General features: G+C 38.1%; 2 protein-coding genes across 8 annotated transcripts in view; one reads left to right on the top strand and one right to left on the bottom strand.

Moving 5' to 3' along the window:
* LOC140642215 (uncharacterized) overlaps nt 1–11,501 on the bottom strand; it is a 95,000-nt gene extending 83,499 nt beyond the window's left edge. Inside the window, exon 1 of the mRNA XM_072842676.1 lies at nt 10,631–11,501. Within this exon, the coding sequence (XP_072698777.1) occupies nt 10,653–11,501 (849 nt within the window). The 3' untranslated portion in view covers nt 10,631–10,652. The remainder of the gene's footprint in view (nt 1–10,630) is intronic.
* Nucleotides 1–24,212, top strand: part of PELI1 (pellino E3 ubiquitin protein ligase 1) — a 135,960-nt gene that overhangs the window by 66,001 nt on the left and 45,747 nt on the right. The window contains exon 5 of one of the 7 annotated variants that reach the window (XM_072768604.1): nt 6,377–6,423. The exons of 5 other annotated variants lie outside the window; for them this stretch is intronic. The gene's annotated coding sequence lies outside the window, so the exon portion shown is untranslated. Of the gene's footprint in view, nt 1–6,376; nt 6,424–10,953; nt 11,299–24,212 lie in introns of those variants that run through there. One more of the 7 variants, XM_072768606.1, reaches the window with a different exon arrangement.

The raw sequence follows: 24,212 nt of genomic DNA, 5'->3' as shown, positions 1-24,212 counted from the left end.
GGTAATGTTCTGCCTTCTTGTCTTAGATCTCATACTGTAAATAAGTGTCCATTTTGTGGTCCATTTAGCACCAGGTTGTTCAGATTTTTATGTCTTCTGCTTTTGTTTGTGTGTGTGTGATTTCAATGTTTAAAAGGGCCCACAAACATAGTGCTGAGCTGCTGTCTAATGTTTCTAAGCATAGGAAGGCTGTGCTGTTGCCCTCAGAGAAAATATGCGTGTTAGATAAGTTTCATTTAGGCATGAGTTATAGTGCTGTTGACTGTGAGCTCAATATTAATGAATCAACAATATATATTAAATAAGTTGTCTTTAAGCAGAAGTACACATAAAATAAGATTATCTATTGCTGAGTTGACTAAAATGTTGTGACCAGATGCTCACAGGATCTTAACCTTGTATTTTTCTCTAGGAGGCATGGTTCAGTACTTACTAATTCAGTGTTTGCAGCAACTTTATAGATCATAACTACTACAAATAATGAGATTAAATTGTGTGTGTATGTGTATTTCTACTTAGCAAAATTACCACAACCAATACCTCACTGAACAGCATATTATAGTTTATAATATATACCTGAAAATCTCATAAGTTAAATCTAGTGAAAGTTTATATACATTTACCCTTTAATCCAACAATCTCATTTCTAGAAACCTATCCCAAAGTTACAGTATCAAATAAAAGAATACTCATCACTGTGATCTTCTAATGGAAGTGCACAACAACACCTTTGAAACAGTCTTGACAAAATTGAACTTGAATCTTTTATGCCTCTAGATCTAATGATCAATTTACAGAAAATTCAAGGGACAGAGGAATATGTAAAACATAAGTGGATGCAATCAGCAGAATCCTGACTAGACATTCTACTGGACAAATGACCTGGATTCCTCAACAATAACCAACTCCCTGCACCTACACACACACACACACACACACACACGCACACAAGCACCCCACTTAGACCTTTAAAAAAAGTTTAAGCACTGGTAGTCTTATGGAATAATGTTCATAGCAGCTTTATTCTCAATAACAAAAACCTTCATTAACCAAATGTCCATCAACAGGAGAAAGGATAAACATACTGTAGTAGTGATAGCAATTATATGAAGTAGACTGAATCTCACAGACATTGTACTGAGAAGAAGCTAAACATAAAAGAGGATAAAGGCCTAGAACAGGCACTAATCTAAGGCTAAAATAAAAATCAACATAGAAGTTGCCTGTGAAGGGGTAAGAGGCACAAGGGGACCATCTAGGGAGATGTAAATTCCTATGTGATGATAGGGATATGGGTTACATTGGTATATCCATTTGTCAAAACTATACAACTAAGATTTGTATGTTTAAATATATGTACAAACACTGTTAAAAAATAATGGAATGGAAATTGGAGAGTGGGTAGAGGTATAGATGATACAAGAAAAAAGACTGATGGTCATGATTAAAGCTAGGTGTTGTGTATGTATATTATATTGCTTACTTTGTATGTGTTTGAAAATTTTCATAATATGCAACTTTTTTAAAAAGAGAGACTTAAGAGATAATAACAACTAATGGATTTTTGTATCTCAATTCTTAAAAACTGTCTGGATATTTGAGGATATTAAGAAAATATTCAGGGGGTTATTTTTAGGTGTGATAATCAAGTTATAGTTTTGTTTTTAAAATAAAGATATCTAGGGGTGCCTGGGTGGCTCAGTAGCATCTGCCTTTGGCTTAGGTCATGACATTGGGGTCCTGGGATTGAGCCCCACATCAGGCTTCCTGCATGAGTGAGGAGTCTGCTTCTCCCTCTCCCTCTGACCCTCCTCCCTGCTTGTACCCTCTCTGTCTCAAATTAATAAAAAAAATCTTTTAAAAAATAAAATAAAACACTCAGTTTTTAAAAGACACATATGGATATACAGATAAAATTATATGGCATCTGGGATTTGTTTTGAAATAAATCAGTGGGTGTGGTGGAGATAGAGACCAAACAAGGTTGACCAGAAGTTGAAAATTCTTCAAGCTGGATGATGGATACATGGGATTCATTGGACTATTCTTTGTTTTTCTGTATACTTTTAAATTTTCTAAGATCTATAAATGCTGCATTAAAAACATACTCTCATAAACTGAAAAACTCCAGGCTGCCAAGTCTGGTCAAATGGATGGAATGGTGTGTCTCTGCTAACATGCAATGCTGATTTTATCAGAGAAGAGACAGGCTGGGGGTAAGAGGCCCGGCTGGTAACACTAGAAGGGGGCGTGCGGTGACTCAGGTTGGGAGGCTGGGAGTTTTAAACAGTGACACAGCGGGGTGGGGTTGTGAAGAAACTGATCTCCGAGAGGTAACTGTGGAGGCAGGACAAGCAGGAGACACAGATGCTTAAGGCAGCATGTGAAACTGAATGGGGGAATTATCTGAGAAAATATTAGAGCAGTAGCAGTTCAGGAGATCTAGTTGTGAGACATTAATACTGAGAAGGGCAGAACTTAAGTAGGAAATTTTTATTGGCAAAGTCCAGGATTCCTGTACTCAGGTCTATAAAGAGATGTTAAAACAAAACAAAAATTGGTGAGTTTAGAGTAACTTACTATTTTACTTACCAACATAAGTCAGAGAACTAGAGAAAACTACCAAAGAAAGATTGGGTTATGGGGCACCAACCTAGCTTGGGGGGTGAACAAGGAGAATTAAAGTGAACATCATGAAGTTAGAGTCCTATAACTTGCCAACTTTAAATATGGCTATTTACCCTAAATCCCTTCCACACCCTAGCCTGGCTCCCCAGTATTCCCTAACTGTGTCTACATACTACTATTTCAGAGATGGTAATGTTTCATGGTCAGTGTATTTCTTTTGTACTTGAACAAGTCAGATACGTCCTTAAAGGTATTGGTAAAAAGATTTTTAGAAAATAAGAATATAGGTAATTATGGCAAAGTATTCGAAATCATTTTCAAAAATGAATAAAAACTAGGCTCTCACAACATGGCAGATTGAGCTCATTGCAGCCATCTTTTCTGATACAAATACATAGACATCCTGGGCTTGAGAGAAATCCTATTGCCAGAGGGAAAAAAATGTTGTGTCAGGAGAAAGGGACTCTAAGTCAGACTTAAATCTAGGCCTTATGGGCCTGAGGCCAGGGTTTTAATGCCTATAGAGGGACAGGAGATGTACTGGTAGTGCGGAGGTTAGAACTGGGACCCCTGCTAACACCAGGACTTTCAAATAGCTGAAAGCCAATATCCAAGCTCAAGGCAGTCAGGCAGTAGGAAATTCCTCCTTATTTGTGGAAGGGTCAGCCTTTTTGTTCTATTCAATCTTTCAACTGATCAGATGAGGCCCACAGTGCAATTCGCTTTACTTAGTCCAATGATTCAAATGTTAGTATCATCCAAAAACACCTTCAGAGACACACCCAGAAATAATGTTTAACCAAATATCTGGTCCAGTCAAGTTGACACATAAAATTAACAATCAAGAGTACTTAACCTCATAGAGTTTGTCAAAGATTGAATGAGGTAACATAGAGCAGGACACTTGGTACAAATAAGATCTTAATAATGCAATAGATGTTAACTGTTGTTATTGGTATCACTCTACACACTCACTGGAGGATCTTTCTTTAAAGATTTATTTATTTATTTATTTATTTATTTATTTATTTATTTGAGAGGGGGATAGAGGCGCAGAGGGAGAGGGAAAGAGAGAGAAGCAGACTCCCTGCTGATGCTGAGCACAGAGCCCAAAGCAGGGTTCAATCTCATGACCCTGAGATCATGACCTAGCCAAAATCAAAAGTTAGACACTCAACGAACTGAGCCACCCATGCACCCCTTTCCCCAGGGCTCTTATCCATTCCCAGGTTCAGTGTTCAATGGCATCAGTACTCAATATTTATCTCATGCCTTCTGGGTATCATCACATTCACTTCCAGTTCTATTGTCCAAAATGAAGTTCATTATTTTCCACTAAGTTGCTTCTCTTCTGGTGTTCACTATTAACGAATCGCTTCAATGTGTAATGTCCAGTTACATAGCTAGAAACCTCAAAATTATCCTTCTCTCCTCTTTCCCTCACCTCCCACATCCAATCAGCAATTAAGTCCCATTCTATCTCTCGAATGTCTTTGGTATCTGTTCTCTTCTTTCCATTCCCCACAGCTACTTAGTGTGTCCATCATCTCTCACCTGAATTATTATATATTCTTTAAACTGGTCACCTTGCTCAAACACAAATATGATTGGTATCACTCTTCTGTTTATATTCTTTCAACAGTTTCTCATTGCCAAACTCCTTGGCATGGCATGGCATAAAAGGACTTCTGTGATCTGATCCCAGAAAATTTACCTAACCTCATGATTCAGGTTGCTCACCTCATACCCTATGATCTGGCCCAAATTGCCTGTTGTTCTCCAAGTAGGTCATGCTATTTCATCTTCCATGTTTTTTCTCATAGTGCAAGCTCTATTAAAATGTCCTTGGTCACCTGGACATGTTTCAGGACTTAGCTCAACCACCATCTCCTCTTTGAAGTGTTTTCTGACTGCATTCTCATGTAAAACTGATTATTCCCTTGTCTACGTACCCACTATTTCCTAAACATACTTCTAGAAAAGTGGTTATAAAATTTTGTTGTACTTATCTATGCACTTGCTTATAAGCTTTCCAAGGGTTGGAAACATGACTAATTAATCTTTACATCCATAGCTTGGCACTATGTACAATGAGTATTTGATGAAGGAATTAATGCATGAAACGTGAGGTATAAAAGTACAAGTAATTATTCCATGAGCAGAAAAATCAATAGGTATGGTAACACAATCTAAATCTTCTCTCCATGAGTTTTCCACTTCTTTCATTATTTAGTATTTTTTAAAGTTCCAAAATAACTGTTTGCATACGTGTTGATTGGCCTAATACTGAAAATATACAGGCTGCATTCTTTGGTGTATAAGCATACTTCTTTAAAAAATTAAAATCTTAACTAGCTTGTCTTTGACATTTTCCAAATATATCTAAAATGTCAGAGACAGCATTTGGGGCCTACAAATCTTTTGAGTGAAAGCCCAGGCCTTCAAATTGTGTGCCATTCACAGGTTTAAAATAGGAACATGTTCCATGTTGACTGTGAGCTATTTGGAGACTTTGAGAACATTAAAAGAGAATAATTTTATTTTAGGGAAGACTATTGGAAGATAGAAATTTTAAGAGATAACCTACATAATACCTGAATATTAAAATGCAAACACAATATTAGTACTCTCAAATCTGAGCATCTCAGCAAGAATTCAAATGTAGTCTACGGTCTTCCAGATCTCAAAAAGAAGTCTGCCTGCATTTCTAATAAAAAAAAAAAAAAGCCCAACTTTTAACATCCATGAACAGGATATAATCATTTGTCAGTATAAAATATGAGAAATTTGGACAAAATATGCAAAGGTATGTTCACGTGCTGCAGATGAAACGTTTGCAGTAAAAAGAGAAAAATAAGTTTGCAACAGTTTTTTTCAAGTCATAAGAAAAGATTGGTGTATCCAATTCCCTCTACATCATTTTCTAGCAAATTAGATTAATTGCATCATGTTTTGGAGAAAGGTATTAACATTGTGATTTTTCCTTATATTCATATTCTAAATATCATTTTCATGTATATTTGGAGGAAGAGTAGAAACATCGTTCTAGTTGATTTTTATGTAGTCAGATGGTGGAGGAAACACTGGAATTTACTGAGCAAATTCCTAAGATCAAGAAGTTTTTAGAATTTAAGAGATTTAACAAAACCTTAATTATTAGTCATTTTTTACTGAAATGACTAGATATTTGAATATACCAAATTTGAAAGTGCAGATAAGCAAAAAAGGATAGCTGCTTTGGTCAAAGAACTGTTAAATATTAAACTAGACACATAGACTGAGTAGAGGGTGAGTGAAGGTGCATTCATTTCCTGTGATTGAAGTTTCGCACTGCTGATTTTGAAGAACTATACAGAAGAGTACGGTGAACACAATTTCAAAGAGAGGTTCACTGATTTTCATAGATAAATGAATGCCACTTTTATTTTTTACCTAACTTTGGAGTACAAACCTCACAATATATCTAAATTGGGGTATCTCAGGGCACCTGGGTGGCTCAGATCGTTAAGCATCTGCCTTTGGCTCAGGTCATGATCCCGGCGTCCTGGGATCGAGTCCCCATGTTGGGCTTCCTGCTTAGTGAGGAATCTGCTTTATCCTCTGCACTTCCCCTCGGCTCGTAGACTCTCTCTCTCTCAAATAAATAAATAAAATCTTTTAAAAAATAAATAAATTAGGGTATCTCAACCTTATTATGGAGGCTGTTTCAAAGTAATGTATATTGACTGAGCATTTTCTCTATTCCAAGGACTCTACATGTATTTCCTCTTTCAAGAAAAACTGATTGAACTAATGGTAAGCAATATTCATACAAAAGATAAACTATACTCGTAATTTTAATGACAATTACACGAACTCCAGAATTATGTTGAAGTTGCTGCCAATGAGACCAAATCTTGAGCAATGTGTGGGTTTGCCTGATTCTGGGAAATATACTTTACTTCATGAAACTAGTATAAGCAGGTAGCTATTCTGATTATGTCCATAACATAAAATGGACATAGAATGTCCATAACTAATATAAGCAGGCAGCTATTCTGATTATGTACATAACATAGAATATAAAATAACAATGCCTATGAATTAGAAGTTTATTTCTCAATCACTTAAAAGAGGTCAAGAGATAGAAACCTGTGTTCTAGAAGCTATGTCAGCTCTATGGTCATTAAGGACACAGATTTCTTTGTATTTCTGATTCTACATTCAAACATACCTTTTTAGGATTTCATTTTATCCCCACTGTTGACCTATTAGCTAGACCTGTTTGTTTTATTTTTGATGGGTGTTCTAAGATGTAGAATGTAGATTTTAAATTTATCACAATTTACCTTCAAATAATAGTACATTTCACATACAATGTAAATTCTAACAATGTAATTCCATTTCTCCCTTCCATCCTTTGAACTATTATTGTCAAGCATTTTACTTCTACATATGTTATGAACTCTATAAAACAGTATTGTATTTTTGTTTAAGTAATCAGTTATTTTTTTAAGAATTTCTAAATGAGAGGGGCAAAGCCTTTTGTATTTACTTATATAGTTACCATTTCCAGGACTCTTCATTCTTTAATACAAACTCAAGCTTCTGTGTGTATGTGTGTGTGTGTGTTTTAATGCTGAAAAAGTTGCTTTAACATTTCTTGTGGTGCAGTGTAACTGGCAACATTCTCTCAGCTTTTGTTTTCTTTAGCTTTCATTATTGAAAGATATTTTTTCTAAATATAGGATTCTATGTGACAGAATTTTTTTTCTTTCAGCACTTTTTTAAATGCCCTTTCATTGTCTCTTGACTTGCATAGTTTCTGATCAGAGAAGTTCATTGAATTTTCGTCTTTGTTTCTCTATACATAATGTGCCTTTCCTCCCACTGGCTGCTTTTGATATTTTCTTCTTACCGCAAGATTTCAACAGTTTGATGACGATGTCTTTTTTAGTGGTTTTGAGTGCATGTGCTTACCCTGCTTAGGGCTTATTGAACTTCTTCAATCTCTGGGTTTATAATTTTTGTCCAATTTTTAGCCATATTACTTCAAATATTTTTTCTGTCACCCTTTCTCACCTCTCTCTCATCTGGAACTCCAGTCACACAAAAACTAGAAAACTTGGTAATATCCTACAGATCACTGAGGCAGTTTTTCATTTTTTTTTTCATTTTCGTTGTTGTTTAATTTTTTTTTAGTTTTGGGCTAGATTCTACTGCTATGTCTCCAAGTTTACTAATCTTTTCTTCAGAGTGTCTAACCTGCTTGAGTATTAATCTCACTCAGTGAAATTTTTATGTCCATTGAAATTCCATTCTTTTATATCTCTAATTTCTCTTTCAGTATATGGAGCATATTCATAATAGCTTTTAATATTGTGGACTGCTAATTCTACCATCTTTTTCATTTCTGGCTTTGTTTATGTTGACTGACTTTTCTCCTGGTTATAGATTACATTTTCCTATTTCTTTACATGTTCTAGGTCTCTTGCTAGTTCCTAGGCATTTTCATGATCTTCTTGCCTACGCATTAAGTGCTGGTGTTCCCCAGGATGCTATTATTGATTCCTCCTTTTCTGATGTACATACTCCCTGTGGGTTATTTCATCCATTCCTATAATTTTGACTACCGTCTATATGATGGTATATTCCAATTGTATCTTCTGCTGTCCAGATCTTTCTTCAGAGCACTAGAGTCATATATATAATATATATGTATATATATAACTGCCTACTCCACTTCTTCACAGAGATGTCCAGAATTATCTCAAACTCAACATATCCAAAGCGAATTCATCAAATTCCCCCTCAAAAGCTGTTCAATCTTCTGTATTTCCTAACTCAGTTAATGGCATCAATGGCTCATAAATCTCATCCTTCTCCTTCCTTGTAATACATATTATGGATCCCCCCCCCCCCCTTGCCAGCCTTCATTCTTCTTTTTCTGGGCAATCACCCCTGTGTTCATTGGGATATCCAACACCTCCCCATCACAACTTGGAGGAATCTAACTCCTTTGGGGCTGGGGGCAGGGCATATGTCTTTATCCTTAGATAATTAGTCTCATGTCATTCCCTGGTCATGTATAGAAACATGAACCAGTTCTTGAGGCTTCTGGGGAAAGGTAGTTTTCTCTCCTTTCTAAAACAGTTTTCAAAAATTTCTTTTTTTTTTTCTTTTCATGTACCTAGATGGTGAAACTTAAAACCACAGGAATTTCTTAAAACCACTGTCATTTGACCATAGGCTAATACTAAGGAAGGAAAAGCAATGAAATAAGAGAGAAACATGACATCTTTGAACTGTTGAGTCATTCAGCTTTGAAGCCCACCTTTTCATTGGACTTTCTATCTAGACAGGTAATATTGATTGGTTAAGCCAGTTAGAGTTGGGGTTTTGCTGCTTGCAACCAAAAGCATCATAATTGATAACCTTCCTTCACCTTTCACCCCCAAACATAGGCAACTGCTCACTAGGTTCTATTAATTCTCTCTCTTAAATAGTGTCTGATTACCCTCAGTTCAGTCTCCTGCCACTGCTGATGCCTTAGTTCGGGCTCTCATCTTTTTTTAAATGCAGAAAATGCATTTCTAAAATACATATCTTATGAAAATTTCATCTGCTTACAGTCCTGGCATGAGTTTCCATTGCTTCTAGAAAAGAGTTCACATTCCTTAGCATATTGTATAAGATTCTTCATTCTTTTTCTGTGTCTTCTCTCACCACTCCCTCAATCCTGTTCTACCAACAATGCTGAACTCTGCCAAGCCAGAATACTGCACAGTCTCATGCCTCTAGCACTTTGCTCTTCCTGCCTTCCAACTCCACCCCCCATGCTCCCACTCACTTCTCTCTTCCCCTCCTCCACCAAAATACTCAAAACACCCTAACTCACAGCCATCTTCAAGTTCAAATGTTCTTGGAAGCATCTGACCTTACTTGAGTCTGGGGCAGCTGTGCATCAAAGCACCTGGTATGCTTTCATGTTATAGTATTTATCACACTGAGTCCCTTTATTTACCTGTCTCCTCTATGCACAGCAAGCACTTTGAAAACAAGAAATGTTTCTTTAATATTTCTGCATCTCTATTTCCGAGAACCAACAAAGTATACTGAGACATAGTATACTCAATAAGTGTGTTTTTTCTTGAATGAATAATTATGTGGTCTACAAAAATAAGGATTTTTGATCTTAAGATTCTATTTGAAAACCTCCGTTTTTCTTCCACTACATGTTTTTCTGATTTATAAGCATTAATCTTTTTCTTCCAGAGTATGTATGGGTTTTCAGCTAGGGAAGGAATACAAGAGGCTGGGACAGGTTACCTTTAGACCTTTAGAGATCCAGTAACTGTGTCCTGCCTTCTACCACCCTCCTCCACCACCAATTCACACCTCGGTGCCTGCCTGTATGGGTGTAGACTTAGCTGACCAGCCCAACAGCATACTCAGACTTTGGTTCAGACTTCAGTTACTGCCAAATGAAAGTTTGCCAACATATGTGCAGTAAACAATCTTCCACGTCCCACGCATCGTTTGAACTTATGTATATTTCTTAAAAAATCGTAGGCTTTAAAATAAACAAACCTGGGTCATTTTACGCTGAGCAAGTAAAAAATACCAATATTAACCCTGAACTCTTTCTTTTACCTTTGCTGGTCTTAAAGTCTGATGTGACGAAGTGAAAAAAAATTAACAAGGTGATGTTCCTAATCGTTTTATCACTTCATTATTAAGTTACTGGAAGCAACTACCTTTCTACAAGTCTTAGGTAAAAAAAAAAAAAAAAAAAAAAAAAAAAGTTGAATCTAAAGCAGAGAGGACTCTTTTGAGGGAAGGGAGGGGGAAAATGGGCATCTGTGATTCGGAATTTTGAAAGAAAATTAAGTAGCAGGGAAATGCCAAAAAATATCGACAGGAAGTCCGACCTCACTGGGCACTTGTGAGTGGTGAAACTAGGAGCTGGGGGGGTGGAGCAAAGTAGGGAAGGAGTAGCTGGGGGCGGGATCCCTCGCCGTACCTTAGGACAAGGAGGGCCTTGTTCAGCCAGCAGCAGCGAGGAACGCGGTCTCTCCCTCCGAGTGTCGGTGACCATAGCAACAGTGGGGGCCGACCCTCTCGCCCTGAGCATGCGCAGTGCAGAGACAGCCGGGAAGCCTCCACCGCCACGATGGAGCCCTCGGTTCCTTGCGTTGGAGGACTACAACTCCCAAGAGACCACTCGGCGCCGCGTCACCGCCTCCCGCTGTGGCCCTGCCCCCGTCCCGTCCCTCCTGCCCCGCCTTCCGGCTAGTCCCCTCCCCTCCCTCCGAGTGTGTGTCAGTGACCCAGAGGCGGTGTGAGGCGGAGGGACCGTCGGGGGGCGCCGCCGCGGCCGCCGCCTCCACCAGCAGCCGCAGCAGCCGCCGCCGCCGCCGCCGCCGCCGCCGCCGCGCCGCGCGTTCGGGTTGCCTCAGCCCTCCGGGAGCGCACCACAAAGCGGGCCCCGCGCCTCTGCCTGTGCCTGAGCGCGCGGCTCCTCGGCGCTCGGCTCCGCGGCCAACTTCCCTCGCGGGGCTCGGCCGGCTGGCGAGGGAGGCGGCGGCCGAACGCCGGGCTGTCTGCTCGCGCCGCTCGCGTACGCACGCTCGGCCCCCTCGCTCCGGCCCTCGGGGCCGTGCTGGGCTCGCGGCCGCCAGCGATCGTCCGGTGAGTGTGGCGGCGGCGGCGCGCGGGCGGGCGGGCGGGAGGGATGGTGACGGGGCCGGCCCGGCGCGCGGGCGAGGCGGGCGCGCAACTTCCTCAGCGGCGGCCCGGGGGCCCCCCGCGCCGGCTCTCCCTGCCCGCCCGCCCGCCCGCCTGCGCGCCCCCGCGCTCGACGCGGCCGGGAGCGGAGTTCGCGGCGCCCGCATCCCGCGCCCTCGCGGGAGGAAGGGCCTTTGTGAGGAGCCGGCCCGACGCGCCCTCCCCCTCCGCCCGGGAGCCCCGCGCCCCCCGCGCCCCCCGGCGCCGAGCCGCGCGGGCCGCGGGGAGGAGGAGAGAAAGGAAAGAGAAACAAAGGGGGCGGTGGGCTCCTCTTTTGTTCGTGCGCATCTGCTAACTTCTTTCTCCTTCCTTACATAACGCAGACTTCCAAGTTAGTCATTCTTTTTATTGTTGTGATTCTTGTCATCGTCTCCGCGCGTCTCTCCGGCGTCTCCTTTCATCTCTGGATCTCAGAGCAGTTCAAAGACACTGATTAATTACGCCTCTGCGCGCGTGTGTGTCTGTGTGTGTGCGTGTGTGTGTCTGTGTGTGTGTGTGAGGGGGGTCTCCCCCCTCACGAAACGACGTTGATACGCCCGTTTTTGGTTCGGTGGGTAAACTGAGTCCCGGAAAGAGCCCTCTACCCGATGGACACTCTTGATCTGCCGCCGCGCGCCGAGTGTCTGAGGACCCGAAAAGGCTTTATGAGCCAGAACTCGTTCTCCAAAGGCGCCCCCGTGGAAAAGTTCAAGATGCTCCTTTTAGTTAACAGGTTAACTCAAGTCTAAAGTAAAAGAAGTCTGGGTAAATTGTGAGGTAGCTCAGACAGCAATTCTGGTTGCATAGTATCTGAATCCTAAAACCTCAAAGGACTCGTGAGAAATGCCTCCCTGGAGCGTGGAGAAGCCTGCAAAATCCTACACTCCCCTCCCCACGTACTTTTAGTTTTGTACATTCAGGGGTCTCATGAGGCAAGAGAGCAATTAAGGGGGGGGGGGCGGAGGGCAGAGATGGTTTTGTTTTTTGTTTTGTTTTGCTTTTTTAATGTAGATTTGACAGATTTTGATCACACACAAGGAAATGTGCCTTGTTTTTATCCACAGCCTTCCCATCGTGTAGTCCTCAGACAGTATGTTAGCAAATAATGGAGGGAGCATTTTATCCATAAGGTGCTGGCTGTGCCAAGGACTGAAGCTTTAAGTGTATGAAAAGGTCATCTGTTTGTTTTGGTTCAAAGGCTGTGTACTTTTCCTCCTCTGCAGAGTGTTATTTTGTTTTCGTAGCAGCTGATCTTTTGTTTCAGAACTGGCTTTGTCTTTCTACACTGAATGTGTAGGGTAACTGAGAAGAGATGTAAAGTGATTTTTGTTTTGTTTTTTTGTTTGTTTGTTTTTAATCTGCATTGTAGTGTGGATTTAGATTTTTTGAATTGTGGAGAAGGTTCAGTTTTTCATTTCTTCTGTTTCAGCCTATGATGTTTTCTTTTAAACAGGAAATGTTTCCTCAGAGCGATCAGATTTACATCTCTCAAAACATTGTCCTTATTGTACAAATATATCGTACCAATTCCTTTTGTTTCCTTATTCGCACCAACAACCTCTTCTGGAGGAAAATGCGTAACTCTGAGGACAAGTTTATTCGTTTTGGTAGTTGAACCAAACTGGAGGGTACCAAAAATTTAAATCAAGCATCATTTCTAGTAGTTATTTCCTGAGTTGAATGTGATCAAAACTGTAGTAACAGTGAGTACTTTCACTTATCCGAATTCCTCTTGAATTCACCTTTGTATGATATTGTTGCCCGCGCCCCGCCCCCCCCCCCCACACACATTTTAGATTCTGGTGGTTCCATCAGAAAAGGAAAAGTGAGACATTTGTTATTTTCATATTTCTCTCCAGTCCTCTAACCTGTCCCGTTCCTGTAGTATGTTTAAAGAGATCTTGAGTTTAAAACAAACATTTGGAAATAGAACAGTTAGTGTTTGGAAAGTTGCATGTAGTGGAGTGGTTTTTTATGCCTCTTCTAATATATTTACACCTTTTAAAGAGAAAAGTGTCACCTAGGTTTTTATTAATGTGTTAGAGATGCTGTAATGCAATAATAGCAGTATTTGTCGACTTAAAAAAAAAAGGCTAGAAATTGTGCCTGAATGACAGTTTTGGGGTAAAGGGGGAGAATCTGCTCTCCTTAAAATTGTCATTTAGGTGACCTTGCAGTTTTTTGGTTATATTGAACTTTTCCTGTAGCTTTTCAAACCGGAGATATTTGTACTCAAAGGAAACTACTAACACAACATCTTTGCTCAATCACTAGAGTCCAAAGGCAGAAGTTAGTGTTGACTGGCAAAGGCTGGCACCGCAGGTTTCCTGATGTCTTTGGGACTGCTTAAAGAAATGACTGAAAAGCACAGATCAAGGAACTAAGTCTAATACAGCAAATGCTAGTCAGGCATGTTTCAAGGGGAAGCCTCTGTATGTTGCTGTTTGACTTCGTTTCAGCTTCTTTTCAGGTTGTCATAATTAATGTCACTGATATGTTCAGAGTCTTGTCATTCAGAATATGTCTTACTGTAGTTGTCTAATGGGTCAGATGATAAGGACTATAGTAATCCTGCTTGTGAACAACTGTTTGCAGACAGAAAATTCTGGAGCTGATAAAGATTTTGAGCCCAGGCTTACAATTCAAAATTATTTTTCTAACATTCTTACATATATACATCTTACCATTCCACATCAATATAGACCTAGCCTAGTATTTATTAAATCAGAAAGATTTCTGTGGATAATTTTATTACATATATTTTAACTATACAATATATAATATATTAAAATTTCAAAATGACAGGTATATATGATGGCACTAAGATAGTTCCAGGAGTTTCTTTGGAAAAATCAGTTATTCCAAAAGTTACATTTATGCCATTTAATTGAAGAGAATGAAACAAGTTTAAGAGCCAGAGAAAAGGAGGAGGAGGAAAATCAACAGAAAAGGAAACCTGATGAAGATGTTTTTAAAGAGTACAATATAAAAGATTCCTGGCAACATTATATAAGGGACAAAATTCTAGCTAAAGTCTATAAACAGTGAATTCCACTTAGCACTTTCTGTTTATAGATTTCTAGCCATCTTTTCCAGATTCTCTCTAAATATATTACACAGGAAAAGTAAACAGAAATCATTCTTTCAAGGGATTTGGGGATTTTTGTTGAGTTTTTTTTGTTTTTTGGTTTTTTGTTTTTTGTTTTTTTACACATGTGGTAAGGGGGAGGATTATCATTGCTTTTCCTTAAGTTTGACCTCTGGCAGAGAAGATGTTCCCCACACTAATGTGTGGGAACCTCAGAACAAGAAATATTGGCCACTGAAAGAACTAGATATGTCAAGTTATGCCACTAGCTTTTTTCTTACATTATGTCAAAAGACCACTTCTAATTTTCCTGCCAAAGGTTGAAAATAATTGCCTCACATGTTACGCTTAGTAGGTCCTACATAATTTCTGTTGTTGCTGAATTAATTTGCAAATATTAAAGAAGGAAGCATGTGATTTCTTGAGAGAATATCAAGGAATTTGTGAGATTTTTTTCCTTTTTAAGTAGAAATAAGTATCAAAAAATATGAACATCTGATTGGAGGCTTTCAATTATCATAGCTTCCTTCTGAAGTAAACTTAAAGGAAAAGAGCTTTGTCAAGTAATTTAAGAGAAATGAATTGTAAATGAGTCTAAGAAGATGTGATTAATTTTTTCAGAATGTGTACACGATGTTTTATTTTCTTTTTTTGTTTTTTGCTGCAGTAAACTCTGTTTCAGAGAATAGAATTCTACATGGTATTCCTCGTGTTACCCCTGTAAAACTTTTATACACCTCAAAATGCCATTTACAGGAAAATAGAATATGTTGCTGTTGCCTGTAAATGAGAAAATTTGGACATTTGTCATTCCCCACTTAATCTTGACTATTCATGTAGTTAAAAAAAAAGTTCTAAATTCAATACACATGTGATTTACTTCCTTTTCAAAGAATTTATTACTGATTTTTCTTTTATAATGAACCCCTTGGGATGTTGCTAATTCTAAAAATACGTATTACCCCTAGTTTCCCACCATCTTCTGCAGTTTCTGTTTCTATCATTTTTTGGCTGCAATTTGCTTTCTCCCCTAAATTGTCTAAAATAAGCTAGGAAATGTTTATGCATACTTGACAAGAAATACAGTCAGTTATTTATTATGCTAAACTTCAGCTAAATTTCAACATACAGGATGCATTGAATCTGTTTTGGTGATAGAAGTACGCTTACTTTGAAGAGGGGGAGATAAAGCAGGGATAGTGAATAGATTTCACCTTGGGTACCAAATCTGGTTGCTTGGTGGGGGCTCCCTGTACTATATTTAGAAAACTGGGAGTCCCAGTTCAAGCTCAGTAGGAAAGGATATGGTGATGGGCAGTTTCTGCTATTGGGTGGGCAATGGACTTTTGTCATGAATGCCAAATATTCATTCATTAAGTATTTATTGGATGTCTTTTATGTGTCAGGCACTCATATTAGTCATACAGACTAAAACTAAAAGCTCTGCTTTATGGTGTTTACATTCTAATAACAAACACAGGCAATAAAATAAATAAGTAAAGTATTTCATGTTTTAAGGAGAAATGACCTCATTTCTTCAGGAAGTAAATAACAAGAAATAAGAAAAGGAGAGGAAGCTCTAAGATTTAAAGAGACTTCAGAAGCATATCCACCAAATGCAATGTATAGACCTTAGTTAGATCCTGCTTTGAGCAAAACTAACTATAAAAAGATGCTTATGAAAAATTGGCGAAATTTGGACATTGGATGTCTGATGAAAAGAAATTGTTAATTTTTGTAGGTGTGATAATGTACTATGAGTTTTAAACAAGAGTCCTTTTAGAGATCTAACGTATTTATGAATTAAAATGTCATGTCTGGATTATTGCTCTAAAATAATTTGGACGGGAGAGGAGCATAGATGAAACAAGATTGGCCATATATTGAAAATTGTCGATGGTAGATGATGCATACCTTAGATTTCTCATATTCTCTCTACTTTTGTATATGTTTGAAATTTCTGTAATGAACACTTTTACACACACACAAGAGAATAAAGCAGAGAAGGGGAAGAAGGAACAGGTGGGTTGTAATAGGAGGAGGATGCGGAATAGACCTCATTGAGAAGGTATTTGAGTGAAGACTTGAAGGAAGGAGGTGAAGGAGTAAGCCTTGCAGATAATCCTGGGACAGGACACAGGCGAAGAAAACAGCAAGTATGATGGCTCTGAGGTAGAGAATCTTGACTAGAATACAAGAAACTATAAGACCAGTGTGGCTGGGTTAGAGTGAAAGAACAGCAGATTGGATAAGAAAGGTAAAGGGAGGAGCTGGGACACCAGATTTTATAGGGCCTGGGTGGTTATCCATCTTGCTTTAAAGTAAGGACATTTATTTTATACATTTAACTAAAATAAGTCTACTTTGGTCACCCTGGAAGCTATACACTTATTTCAAGGATACTAGCATTACTCAAAATATTTTTGGAACTACCTTTTTTTGGTAATTGCCTTCTAAGCCAGTTTAGGAGCCACACATGAAAATAGCTCAGTACCTTATATTTGCTCCTTGTTTTTAAGGAAAAAGAGGGTATTAGCCATATGACATCTCATTTCATTTATCAGATATGACTCAAAAAGACTTTGGGACAGAAAGAAAATAGGAAATAACTTCAGGCTGTTTCTAAAATCCATATCCACTCTGAGAAGGCAATTACTATTTCTGAAAATCAGATCTACCCATAGACTGAAAAGGAGTTTTATTAATGTTGTGGACAATTGCAGCATCATTTGGAATAAGGATCTAACCTCTGAGAATGACTAATACGGAAGAGACTATTACACTCATTTAGATATTTAGGTTTTGTCTGATGCATTAAAACATATACACACAAAGCTGTGCACACTTCTTAAAAATTAAGTACTCAAGACCATCATTGCCGATAAGTTTTGTGTTATGCATTCAAGACTGAAGAGATGGCATTTATAATGTAATGAAGTTGTATAACTTTCTTGTTGCTATGGCATACACTTGGGGAATTGAAAGACTAACACACATTTAGTGTTTGAGACTAATCTGGCTCTCAAGTCTTAAATTCATGCTTCAATTCTCAGATTAGTGGTTGCTTCCAGAACATGATGATTTGCCATAATAGAGAACTGTGTTTAAATCTTTATTATTATAGAAAAATTGATCTCATCTTCCAAATGTTTGAAAGGCCCCCTCAAAAAAACCCTCCATGAATATAGATTTTTAAAATCTATTCATAGAACGATATACATTTGGAGATTACTAGTTTCAAATGATTTTGCACTAAATGATTTAAATGATAAATGATTTTCATTTTTTGTAAGGATAAGTTTTCCAACCTGAGAAACTAAACTTATTTCAGGGATTTTTACTTTGTCAATAACATTGAATTTAAAAAACCATTTTTTTCTAGTTAATTACACATAATAGAAGAGCACAATGGTTTTGTATTTTTAATCAATAATATGTAGGATTTAATGGCATTAAGTAGAATTTTTGACCTTTATTATATAAATTGCAGGGGTGCCTGGTTGGCTCAGTCAGTAGAGCATGCGACTTTTGATCTTGGGGTTAAGTTTGAGCCCCGTGGTGGGTGTAGAGATTACTTAAAAAAAATAAAATCTTAAAAAAAGTAATAATAAAGTATTGCATAAAGTGACCACTAAGAATATAATAAAATAAATTGCATAAAGTGACCACTAAGAATATAAGTATGGATCAGTATAAGGAATATTTGATAAAGCTCCCTGTTTTAAACATTTTTAGAAAATTCTTTAATTTTTTAAATTCAATCAGAGTTTTTGATCCTTTTAGTGTGTGTGTGTGTATATATATATATATACACACACACACACATATATATATATATATATGCAGAGGTTTACATATAGATAGAACCTTTCTTCATACACTGTATATACTATCAGGATTTGGATGCTATGCTGGATTATGTAATGTATTTTAAACACTAGCTTATTGGCCTGGAACAGAGAACCCATGTTTAATTCGTGGGCTTTCCATTAACTCTGAAGGTCTTTACAAACTATCTTTGATTGCTCTGTAAAATGCAATAAAAAGAATAATAGTTTTTCATGAAGGACTTTGAAATTCTATGGTGGGACCATTCTGATGTGTGGCTCATTTTAGAACTAGCTTTCAGTCTGTTGATTTGGTGGTAGGATTACGAATCTGTTTTTATTTCCATTTTTGTGGAATAAATAAATAGCTTATAATGGAGGAGGAAGAGAAAGAGGGGGAGGGGAAGAGAAGGAAGGAAAGAAAAAATTGGCTCTCACAAAATAGTAAACTTGACCATGGATAATTCTGGTAAGTTGGATCTGCTTAAGTGTCCATGACTTAATGAGCTAAGACTCAAATTATTAAATAGAAAATAGTAATAATAATACAGCTTCCATTTCAAGAAAAAAACTTGCTTTGCAAAAGGGGATATCTTAAATTTCATGTTGACTTAAGCTTTGTGACCATGATAAAGCCTGTATTTATTTTGGGAAATAATAGCAATAATGATAATAATGTTAATAATGATGGTGATAATAAGTAACACTAATGAAGAATTATTTGAAAATTCACTCTCTAGGAGTGCCAGGGTGGCTCAGTAGGTTAAGCATCTGACTCTTCATTTTGTCTCAGGTCATGATCTCATGGTCATGAGATCAAGCCCTGAGTCTGGGCTCCATGCTCAGTAAGGAGTCTGCTTGTCTCTGTCTCTGTCTTTGTCTCTCTCTCTCTCATTCTCTCCCCCTCTCTCCCCATCTCTCCCCCTTTTGCCCCTCTCCCTCCCTCTGCTCCACCCCCTGCTCATGCATGCACATGTACTTGCAAGCTCTCTCTCTCTCTCTCTCAACTAAATAAACCTTTAAAAAAAAAAAAAAATTCACTCTATTACTTAAACTCTGTAGGTTTTTGCTGCATCAGGTTCCAGGATTTTCTTTTCAAGTTGCGCTTTGAAAGGTATTTGTATTCCACATCTCTGTAGCTCTCACTTCATCTCTCTCTCTTACTTTCATCTCTTCTTCATTTTTGTCACTGGCTCTGTTTATGCACCTTTGCTTGCTTTAGTGCCTATTGCCCTTCCACCATGTTTTCTACATGCCTGCTATTTTTTATACTTGGAGAGTGGGCTTGGAATGAATGAAGGGTCTTAAAGTAGTAACAGGTAGATGACAGATATAACATCTGTCCTATTTGTGTCTTTTACCTGCTTACCTTCTTTTTTACCTTTTCTTGCCCCCCATTTTTTGGTGTGTGTTCTAGAGGAGAGATGGTATATTCTATCAGTTAGGCTCTAAGAGATAACTCTGTGACCCAAAGGATACAGTATTTTTCAACTGAATAATATAGGAAATAGTAGTAAACTCATTGATTTGAAAGCCTCAAGAGTTAGTTCTGCATCCATCCAGAATGAAACTTAAACTAGCAAAATTTGACAGAATTAACAGCCTCGTAGAATTTCAAACACCATTTTCAACTCTTGGTGTATGTTGTCTTTTCTAAAAACATCAATCAGGGACTTCACCATCACTGTAATAATGGTTAATCATAAATGGCCTTGGAAAAAAACTGTCCGGACTTCTGATAAGGTGCTTTTTTGACCGTTAAGAGTAAAGGGTAGAAAGATCAGTAATGTGGTAAAGAAGTTTATAACTTCTTCATCCTTTCATGGAATAAATTATAAGATGACTGGCCCTGATTTTTTTGCTGGTTAGATGCTCATTGTAGTGTGCAGCCTGTCAATTGGCTTAATCTTTAGAAGGCCTCATAAAGTTTAATATTATTTTTTAACGATAACTGAAAACAACTGGAGGTATTTTGTTGGTTCCTCAAAACCTGAGTGTTGGATTCCTGGGTTTTGGCAGATGATACCCACAGTACTTCATGTTCCTCTGGGTCTATGCCAAATTTAATGAACTGCGTGTACTAGAAGGACTAAAAGCTGATTTTCTTTAATTTAGACTACTGTTAACATAATGGATTTTTCTTTCATTTGTTTCTTACTACTATTCTTTAAATTTGACAAAGGACCAAAACATCCAAATTACAAAACTAATTACGTTTATCTTTTGTGAGAAATGTGTTAAATGTGTGTTTGTTTCATAAAGTAGTGGTTGCTTCTAATTAGAAACCACAGTAATATAGACAAACTTCATGTATCTGAAAGTTTTTTAGATTTACTTAACTGCTTTACTGTAATTTTCATTTAAAATGGCATGATTTAGTCTCCGAACTAAGTCTGAACTAAGTTCACCAAAGGAGCAATGAATTTTGAGTTTTGCTCTTGAAGTGTTCAGTCTAGATCATGTATGTGACTTCAGTGACACCAGACCTTTTTTAAAAAATTCATAACTTATAGTTAACAAAAAGAAATTCACATTTTGTTAAAACTCCTTGGTTGTGTCTCTTTTATAAATGGTATACCAATCTATTTGTATGTAGTTGAGCTCTTAAAGACCAGTCTTTAAAGGCTTTAGCCAGAATTTGCCTCCTGAAGCTGTCTTTAAAATGGCTTCCAAAAAGGATTTGCTGGATTTCAGAACTGAGTAGGCTGTTAATGATTCAATATGCCCCCTCATTCTCCTCCTACTTCTTAAATTGAAAGCTCTTTCGTAGCATCTAGGTGCCCTGAGTCATCATGGCTAAACTCTAAAGAAGAATTGTCACATGGAAAAACTCACCATGAAGTAAAATTGTCAGAAAACAATCTGAGTCAGAGATCATTCATTGATCACAATGATACAACCTAGAGATTGTGGGCTTCATTTAAAACTTTGAAGGTACTTACATGTATGTCATTGTTATAGGACTTCTTGAAGACTTGTTTATTCTCAGTTAAATTTTAATTGGTTGATTTTTGCTATTACATGAAAAGGTTTTTATATTTTTTTATTGAATAAATGTATCAAAGAGGAAAAGCAGGATTCAGGATAAAAACCAGTATACCAGGAGTCATGAGACCTGGAGTTCTGATCCATTTATTTAGTGAGTGCCTCATATATTTCATTTAACCTCTCAAGGTCTTAACTTTCCTTATCTTTACAAGGTTAGCAACTCTATGATAGCCCTCTTTGGAACCAACCCATGCAGATATACATAATACCTGACCCCTTTTTGGTACTGTATTGTCAGCAGCTAGATAGTTGGCATTCTAGATGAAATCTGTCATCTCTTCCAACTCCACAATTCCGTGATTTTAAATGACTTGCCAGTAGAAAGTCTTTTTTTTTTTTTTTGAGTCTTTACTGTTTTTTTCACATCGAACAGAGTTAGAGAGATGGTAATTCACTTATTCTGTGAATTAAGAATTCTTTGTGGTCAGAGATAGCATGTTTGTATTTCATGTAGTACTATAGACTGAATGTTTGTATCCCCCACAAAATTCACGTATTAAAACCTAATCCCTAATACGATGGTATTTGGAGGGAGGACTTCTGGGAGGGGATTCCGTCATGAGGGCAGAGCCTTCATGAATGAGATTGATGACCTTATAAAAGACCTTAGATATCCCTCACTCCTTCTGCCAATGTAAGGATACTGTGAAAAGATGACCATCTATGAGCCAGGAAGTGAGCCCTCCCCATCACCTAATCTGCCAGTGTTGATCTTGGACTTCCCAGTCTTCAGTACTGTGAGACATAAATCTGTTTTTTATAAGCCATCCAGTCTATGGTATTCTGTTAGAATACCCCCAATGGGCAAAGACATATCATGATGTTAAAAACAAATATTGGAAGGGGCACCTGGGTGGCTCAGTTGGTTAAGCGTCCGGCTCTTGGTTTCTGCTCAGGTTATGATCTCAGGGTCCTGAGATCTAGCTTGGCTCTGTGCTCAGCAGTGAGTCCATTTCTTGCCCTTTCTTTCTGCCCCTCCCCCCGCTCATGCTATTTCTCCTTCCTCCCCCCAAAATAAATAAATCTTAAAGAAAAAAAAAAACTGGAGAAAATTCATGGGAACATTTAAAATTCCAAGTGGAGTGGAAACATTTAAAATGGTTAGTGGAAAAAAAATTTTAATTAAAAAAAAAAATAAAATGGTTAGTGGTGACTTGATTTAAACTCATTTCAACTCCTAAATGTTTCAATGGCAAAACATCAGGTTACTGAGATTCAAAGTGATGTGTCTATTTGAAGGGCACATGGTGAAGCAGAATGAATACTAGCCTGAGAGTCAAGAGGCCTTTTAGCTCTGCAAACTGTTCTTTAACCTGGTTGGTATCTTCATCTAGGTAATAGTATCAGACCATTGCTTCTCAGACATTAATGTATTATGCAGATTATTTGGGAATCATACTAAGATGCATTTTCTGATTCCGTAAGTCCAGATAAGCCTTGAGATTCTACAGTTTTAACAAGCTCTCAAATGTGTTACTGCTGTATACCATGGAACATATTTTAGAAAAGTGTTACGATGGTTTGATGTTCTTCTGGCTGGGTCTTTAAATCTTAACTCCACTTCTTTTTCTCAGACTCTTTCACATGAAATTTCATTAAACTTGTTTTTGAAGCTTCGTTTCTCTAGGTTCATTCCCTATCTTCTCAGTCTGATAGCTCCTTTAGTTTTGCTGTTTTTCACTTTCCAGAACCAACTTCATAGATGGTCATTCAAGTTAGAATAATAATAGGTAAGGTAGTATTCAAAAAGGCTTTGATAGGGACGCCTGGGTGGCTCAGCGGTTGAGCATCTGCCTTGGGCTCTGGGGTGTGATCCTGAGGACCTGGGATAGAGTCCCACATCGGGCTTCCTGTATGGAGCCTGCTTCTCCCTCTGCCTATGTCGCTGCCTCTCTCTCTCTCTCTGTGTCTCTCATGAATAAATAAATAAAATATTTTTTAAGAGGCTTTGATATAAAGAAAACTGGATTTAAATCCTTCCACCATTGATTAACAGCTCTATTGCCTTGGGCAGGTGACTTACTTAATCTTGTTGAGAGGAATAGAACTAATACATAAAACCCTCAGCACAATGTTAAGCATAACGTAGGTGATCAAAAATTGACAGTTGTTTTTATTCATACTGGTGTCTTGATTTGTAGAAGTGGAAAAAGAGAGGAAAAGAACTGTCCCCCAACCCAGGATCTGTGTGCCACATTTAAGTTTTCAAGTGCCCACTAGACCTATTAATCCATTTTCTTCAGACTTAGCATTGTCAAGAAGCTCTCTCTTCATTCTCTCAATATCTGTTCTGTCTCCTTCAATCCTGGTGGAAGTTAAGGTTTCACTATATGTTGCCCAAGCCAGGAACTTGTCAGTTGTGCCTTGATTTCTCAAGTACTGCTTTTCTCTTTCCTCATTTCTACATTCCCTTTGCCTGGGCTCTTTATCTTTTCACCTGGGCTCTTTTTATCTGATTTTGTTGGTTCTAGTCTCCTCATGTTTTTCACATCCTCCTCTTCCTCCTCACATATCCTCCATAGTGCTTTCAAAGTTATTTTCCTAAAAATTGTGTGTGTGTTTTGTTTGTTTGTTTTTTTACAACCAGTCTGTCTTGAATACTTCTATTGTGCAGGCACTGAGTATGTGGTGAGAGGACAGGATGAGACAGTTCCTAATGAAAATCACAGACTAGAAAGGAGAGTAGATATTAAAAACAAGTAAATATACAAATAAATTCAGAACTGGGTGCTGAGAGAGAATACCAGATGGGAACCTGATATTGTATATTGGATGATCAGAGAACACTTTCTAAGGAATTAACATTTAAGCTACTGTCTCCAGAAAGAGGAGCCAGCTAGGCAAAGAGCAGAATATCATTCTAAGTTGAGGGTACA

This window comes from Canis lupus, chromosome 11, assembly GCF_048164855.1.
Source record: "Canis lupus baileyi chromosome 11, mCanLup2.hap1, whole genome shotgun sequence".
Taxonomy (NCBI): domain Eukaryota; kingdom Metazoa; phylum Chordata; class Mammalia; order Carnivora; family Canidae; genus Canis; species Canis lupus.
Note: the sequence above shows the minus strand (reverse complement) of the source record. Positions and strands in the feature narration are given on the sequence as shown.